Source organism: Camellia sinensis, chromosome 10 (assembly GCF_055761805.1).
Source record: "Camellia sinensis isolate YWXY chromosome 10, ASM5576180v1, whole genome shotgun sequence".
Taxonomy (NCBI): Eukaryota; Viridiplantae; Streptophyta; class Magnoliopsida; order Ericales; family Theaceae; genus Camellia; species Camellia sinensis.
This window is the reverse complement of record NC_138970.1, coordinates 65,484,466-65,491,430: the sequence shown is the minus strand read 5'-3', so window position 1 is coordinate 65,491,430 and position 6,965 is coordinate 65,484,466. Positions and strand designations below refer to the sequence as shown.

At 35.3% G+C, this 6,965-nt stretch overlaps 1 protein-coding gene across 1 annotated transcript; it reads left to right on the top strand.

Moving 5' to 3' along the window:
• Positions 1–3,559: 3,559 nt before the first annotated feature.
• On the top strand, positions 3,560–5,511 carry LOC145800446 (uncharacterized). Its single transcript, XM_082890125.1, has 2 exons — positions 3,560–4,619; positions 5,386–5,511. The coding sequence occupies exons 1-2, from the start codon at positions 3,906–3,908 to the stop codon at positions 5,509–5,511; spliced, it is 840 nt and encodes a 279-aa protein (XP_082746251.1). The 5' UTR covers positions 3,560–3,905.
• Positions 5,512–6,965: the final 1,454 nt, after the last annotated feature.

Below are 6,965 nucleotides of genomic sequence, written 5' to 3'. Positions count from 1 at the left end.
GGATCAGGTCCTGCGTGGCAAGACCATTCCTTTGGTGAAAGTCTTGTGGAAACATCACGGAGTGGAGGAAGCCACTTGGGAACTTGAGTTGGAAGTCCGCGAGAAATATCCGGACTTGTTTGTTGATATGTAATCTTGTATTTAGATTTTGAACTATTGTTGGACTTAAGACCTTTTATTAATGTCTTGAGTTGTGAAACATTGAAAATGTTTTGGTTTATTGGAAGTATGTTTTGGAACTTGCCTCATATGGAAGTTGAATGTAACATTATATATGTTGAACATATTGTTGAAATTGGAAAGGAAATGCGTAATGTTGATGCATGTTGAAAGTACATATGTTATTTACATATTGTGAAATGCCTCTTGTTAAAGGGATGGGATGACCGGTAATGGGTCGAACTGTTGAATGTTAAAATGTAACATTGTTTAAGATGGGGGAAAACCTGTTTTTGAAAAACTTGTGCTTAATTTCGGGGACGAAATTCTTCAAGGGGGGGAGGTTATAACGATCCCGGGTTTACCCTTGTTGTACAGTGATCCGGACATGTGTCCGTGGATGATAGTAGTTGGTTATTATCTTGTTTACATCCTTTTTACTTCATATTTGGGTTATAGGATGTGTTAGGCAGGTTGTTACAGGTCGGCTGAGTTTAGAAACCAAAACTAGATGCCCAGATTTTGACCTGTCCGCTCGAGCGGGGGTTTTGGCGCTCGAGCGGGAGTTTCACCCATCCAGTATTTCCTGTGCAGTGTTGAACGCTCGAGCGTGGTGTTGGCCGCTCGAGCGGGATTGTGGGAGTGACGCTCGAGCGGGGAGTTAGAAGCTCGAGCAGAGACCTGATTCTGTAAAAGTTCTGGGAACGTGTATCCGCCGCTCGAGCGGGATTGTTGATGCTCGAGCGGGGCGACTGGGTTTAAGTTCCGAGTTTTGACTTTTCAAATCACTTTTTCACTTTCTCTTCTCTCTCCTACTTTTCCAAAAACACCATTGTTGAGCCTCTCACTCTAGAACTCTACCTTCTCTCTAGGTTTTGATCTAGTAGGAGTGATTTGCTCATCTTTGGCCTTTACAAAAGGGTTGTTGATCGTCGAGGGCTACATTTTAATCTGAAAATTTCGGGATTTGGAGCACGTTGGGTTTTGTCATCTTCTCCCTTGGGGCTCCGGATTTGAGGTAGGGATATCCTACTCCTCTCTATGGATTTTGTCTTTAAATTTTAGTATTTTGAGATGTTGGGGTTGGTTTGGTAATTTTGTGAAAGTTTAGGGCTTTTGTGTTATTTTTACAAAAGTTGGGATTTTATTTATAATAAACCTAGATGCATGTTTGGCATAGAGAAATGGAATTAATGTTGAATCATTGATGAAAATGGGACCCTAAGGGTTGTAATGTTAATTATGGAAAATGCCCTAATTACATTGGTTGATTAATTTGTGTAATTAATCGTTGGAAAGGAGGAATTGATTTGAGAAATGTGGAAATTGGAAAGGGAAGGGGTTAAAGGGTGTAGTTGGATTATTTATCGCTCACCTAGTTGAAATGTTGATTATATATCCATTGTTGCACTTATTTTCTGTATAGAAATAACTGCTTTGGGCTATCGGTGGAGGATAGTCGTGATTGTTGTAGACAATGCATGATGATTAGGCAAACTGAAACTAATCATTGGATTGTGTCATTGAGTGTGACGGTTGAAAGAATACATTAAATTATGTGTTGTGTGATGATGCGTATAATTATTGTTTATATGCATTGTGTTGTGTTGGAGGAGATAGGGGATGCACTCCACGGTTTAGGGGGAGATAGGGGATGGACCTCTAAACCGGATGTGTTAGGAGGAGATAGGGGATGGACTCCATAGATAGAGCTCATATGCTTATCTCTTAATGTGTTGACAGAGCTCATATGCTTGTCATTGGAAGTGTGATAGTGCTCATATGCATATCTATGGAAGTGATGATATAGCTTGTATGCTTATCTGTTGTTGTGTGATATAGCTAGTATGCTTATCTAATATGAAATGGGAAGTGTTTGATATGAGTTACTGTCTCATACGGGTTGTTTGGCCAGGTTCTGAGCCATGGTTGTAAATTTGAGAATTGAAAGGAATTGGAAAATGAGTTGTAATATGGACTTGTATGTCATGAAAATGTAAAGTGTGATAAGGGAAAGTATCAGTGTTGATCATCTATCAACTGCTAATCTTTTAGTCATTGTTCATATTTGGTTTAGTATGTTCCTTCTGGGCTGTGGCTCACCCTATATGGGAATATCATTTTCAGGTACAGGTAGCATGCCACCTCCAAGGACATAGCTTGGGAGGCTAGAGGCGGACACACTTTTGTCGTTTTATTTTTGATATATTACATGTATATTCAAGCCAAGGGCTTAATGTGTAAATGAGTTAGCACTCTTTTGTTGTAACCAAGTGTTAACTTGGAAAGCTGTAAGCCCTTAGGGCATTTGCTTTTGTTGTTAACATGTAATACTTTTGTAAGAAACCACTCTGATGAATAGAAGAATGTTTATCTTTATTACCAATTCATGTCTATATTGATGGGTTTAATGTTATTTTTATGAGGACGTGACATGTATGTATTTTTTTTTGATCAACAAATAAAAACGTTTATTGATGAAGAAGTAAAATTACAAGCATAACTTACATCAACAAATGAGGGAAATGATATGTTGGTCTGCTGGGATGCTTTGCTTAGGTAGTGGTCTGTTGGTCAGCTAAGCTTTGTTACTGGTCTGTCTTGTTGGTTGTTTGTTCTGTTTGATATGTTGGCTGATATATAGGGCTGGGATGGAATCTGGTGTGACCTGCTATTGGTGGTAGGGCGGTTGAGTCTGCTGTTCTTTGTTGCTCAGCTGTGTTGTTGTTGTTGTAGTGTTTGGTCTGCTTTCTTGTTGGTTTCTCACCAACTCTGGGGTGTTAGCATATGATAGGATGTGTTTTTTGGTGTCAACCTAGTTGGGATAATTTAGTTTATTGTGATGATTTTGCACTTCCATTTTCTTTATTGATGTATTTTGTTTTGTATTTTGTACTTGATTCTTACATCAATAAAATTTCTTTTTTGCCGATCAAAAAAAAAATAAATAAATAAATAAAGGAGGAAAGTACACAAAGTATCATAGTTAGAGTCAATTATCTCAATTAAATTGGCATTGAAAAACAAACGCAATCCTATACTAGCACTAGACCCAAGAATTGGAGAGGGACCAATCAAAGGAAAAACAAGAAGGAGGATCCCACTCAATCATTTTACTTGCTCATTTTTACTTAAATTGTCAAAAATCTGATTTACATTGTAAAACTTGTTTGGAGGCCAATATTTTATTAAACTCAAAAATATATACTATTTTTTCCTGTTAACCTTATCTTGCTATGAAATGAGAAAATCAATGATTTTCAAGTATAGTGAGCTTGCATTAGAAAACATGTATAATTTTATGAAAAATTATATATAAGTCCACGCTTTAGACTCATTTTTTAGATTTAATGACATGTAAGTGAAGTGATTAGTTGATAATTAGAGAAGATATGAGAGAGAATATTGTCTTAGATATCTTAATTGATTGTCATATCATTGAAGTTAAAAAATGGGTAATTTTTAAACTTGTACAGTAATATTCTAATTTTATAGTTTGTGAAGAAAATAATTTTAATTTAAATCACGATGAAATTCATTTAAGATCATGACTAAGTGATTAGCAACTTCATTATCTAAACCACACTAGACACAAACATAATTGAAAATTCTGTTATGTTATTTTCAACATTAAATGAATGATATTTAATGGAAATAAAATATGTTGTGTTTAACTATATTTGTAATCCTGTGAATGGACTTTATAGGTTGAATTAATTACCCTTGAGCATTTGTCGATCGTTGGAATGGATAACGTGATAGAGATATGGCCTAGGGAACTTCAAACTAAAGTGAGAGAAATGATTATTATGCGGTGTCGTAAGCTATCGAATATTCTTTTTCCATCCAATGTGATTAAGGGCATGCAGAGTCTTGAACGACTTAAGGTGGCGTGGTGTCAATCTGTGGAAGTAGCATTTGATCTTGAAGGAATAATTGTTAGGGAAGGCTATCCAGATATCGTACTCCCTTCATTAACAAAATTGGTCCTACTTTATCTACCAAAGTTGACACATGTTTGGAAGAACAACTTACTAAGAATTCCAAGCTTTCAGAACCTAACATCCTTAACAGTAGTGGGTTGTAGCAGTTTGAGATATATATTCTCATCTTCTCAACCCAAACTTCTTGTGAGACTACGAGAAATAGCTGTAGCTGAATGTAGTGTGCTGGAAGCGATTGTTAATGAGGAACCAAAAGTCGATGATCAAGTCGCAACAAATATAATCATGTTCCCTCAACTAAATAGTCTCAAACTCTATCATCTGCCAAGCCTCAAGAGATTATGTCCCCAAGCTTACACATTTAAAGGATCATTCATCGAGGAGATAAAAGTAATCAACTGTCCCAACATGAGGGCACTCCCTTCAGCATTACAGCGCATGCTAGAGCTACAAGAGAGCAATGTTCGAGAAGTGGAATTTTTTAACTCAGCTCAACACCATCTCTTGGATAAAAAGGTAAGTGAGTTGTGTTCAAATTATAGTATTCAACATTAACAACCCATGCTTTCAAAGAAAATATTTCCAATATCCATTAAACTAAGGATAAACCTCTAAATGTTTGAAAAGGAAAGAATTGTTGGGTACACAAAACCATGGAGAATAAACTCTTTAAGCATTGATGTGGTCAAAGATTTTGTCAAGAAAAATAATTCATTCTTAAAAAAGAAAAAATAGACATAATTTTTTGGGGTTGTTACATCTCAGTGAATATCAGAAAAAAAAAAAAAAAATACAAGTCCACGAAAAAGTTTACGATTTTAATTATTAATATTTATAAAATTTCTCACTAATTTATAATTATTTTTTCTAAACTCTACTATGATATTACTCCTAATTTTTTTTCTAGAATGACGTAATGGTGGTATCTTTTGTAATTAAATATCATTTTAATGGGCACCTGATTTTAAAAGGACAAGTCTTAGTACAACCACATCATTCTGTATACAAATGTTATATGTTTTTTTAGTTTGTATATCATTATTTTTTTGCCAATTGTTCCCAGCTCCCAAATAAATAATGTTAACACTAAGGGAGTGTTTGTTTAGACGGATTAGATAAGGTCAGATTGCAACACAATGGACTATTAGTCCTAAATAATTAGTCCCTGAATTATTTTGTTGGAAATCATGTGTTTTTGACTATTAGTCCGATCATTATTTTTTAACCAAACAATGGGTTAGTAACGATGTCACTAACACAATTGAGGTGATAACAATTGCAGTTTAGTTTAAGCACCAACGGAATACTAGATGTCACAGGAATAGATGAACCAACTGAGGTATGGCACAATCAACTTGAAGTCGGATTGTCATGCCCTCAAAAAAAAACATTAAACCCATCCATATAGAGACATGCATTGATACATAAAAGATCCACATTCATCTATTCATCAGAGTATTTCATTACAAAAGTATTACATGTTTGCAACAAAAGCAAATGCCCTACAGGCTTACAGCTTTCCAAGTCAACACTTGGTTACAAAAGAGAGTGCTAACTTAATTACACATTAAGTCCTTGGCTTGAATCTATATGTAATACAATCAAGGAAAATAAGACCAAAAGTATGTCTGCCTCTAGCTTCCCAAGCTATGTCCTCAGAGGTGGCATGCTACTTGTACCTGAAAATGATGTTCCCATATAGGGTAAGCCACAGCCCAGTAGAAATACACTAATCCGACTATGAACAACGCCTAAAAGATTAGCAACTGAAAGATGGTCAATACTTACACTTCCATTTACATCTTATTAAAATTCCATGACAGTCAAGTTTATGTTACAATTCACTTTCCATTCCTTATTCAACTTTGAGTTTGAAAACAAGGCTCAGTACTCTGGCCAAAACATTTGATGAGATTATAGTTCATCACTAGAGCACCTTCAAAATTCATGGTGGATACACATTTTGGTGTTGTACCAATAACACATAGACCACTTCCATACCCCACAAACGATGGTAATATACATTTTAGTGCTATATCAAATCAAACAAACATTTCAATAGATAAGCATATAAGCCATATCACACTACAACAGATATGTCACGCCCCACTTTTTATTACTCGGAGTCATTGCCAAATTCTTTAACTTAATCCAATTTCAGAGATAACATGCGGAAATAAACTCATACATTCAATCCGTAGGAATGATTAACAATACTCTCATTCGAATGCAAAGTAAACATTACATGAACTAACTTAATAAATTGCCCTTGGGCTTACATCATTAAAAGTACAAGAAGAAGGGTGTAACCCTTTACAACAATGGCATTCCGCCAACATAACTAAGGCCCCGTGGCCAACAAATAAGTAGATCCAAATCTTACAGCTCAACCTGCTTGAAACCTGAAAAGAATTCAACAACGTGGGATGAACATATAGTCCAGTAGGGATCTCAACATGATCCTCAACAATAACAACATTACAGATAGCTATGATCATGAACACTCATTCTCATACTAGAATAATAATGTGACAGTTTATACAAAATATATATATAAAAATATATATGAACTTTTCTCGAAAACAACTGTTTAATTTAATGCTATAAGCGATTCATCTTTCCTTCTTCCTTTCATTAACCCTCGTTCCCAATCTTTTATAACATTAACAACTACTTATAAACATAGATTCACTAAGCCCATTACTCTTCCATTTGCCCCACATACAACAGATGTGCCTTTTCAAAACATATTAGGCATTTCAATGCAATTCCAATTATATCATAATTATCCATGCACACCTCTATAAAAAAGATAACAACTCAACTACATACATAAAATCAATCAATGATTCAACTCGTCCC

Coding starts and splice junctions, on each gene's coding strand:
- LOC145800446 (XM_082890125.1), top strand. CDS start 3,906: ATGGATAACGTGATAGAGATATGGCCTAGGGAACTTCAAACTAAAGTG. Junction 4,620..5,385: donor ACCATCTCTTGGATAAAAAG/GTAAGTGAGTTG, acceptor TAACAATTGCAG/TTTAGTTTAAGCACCAACGG.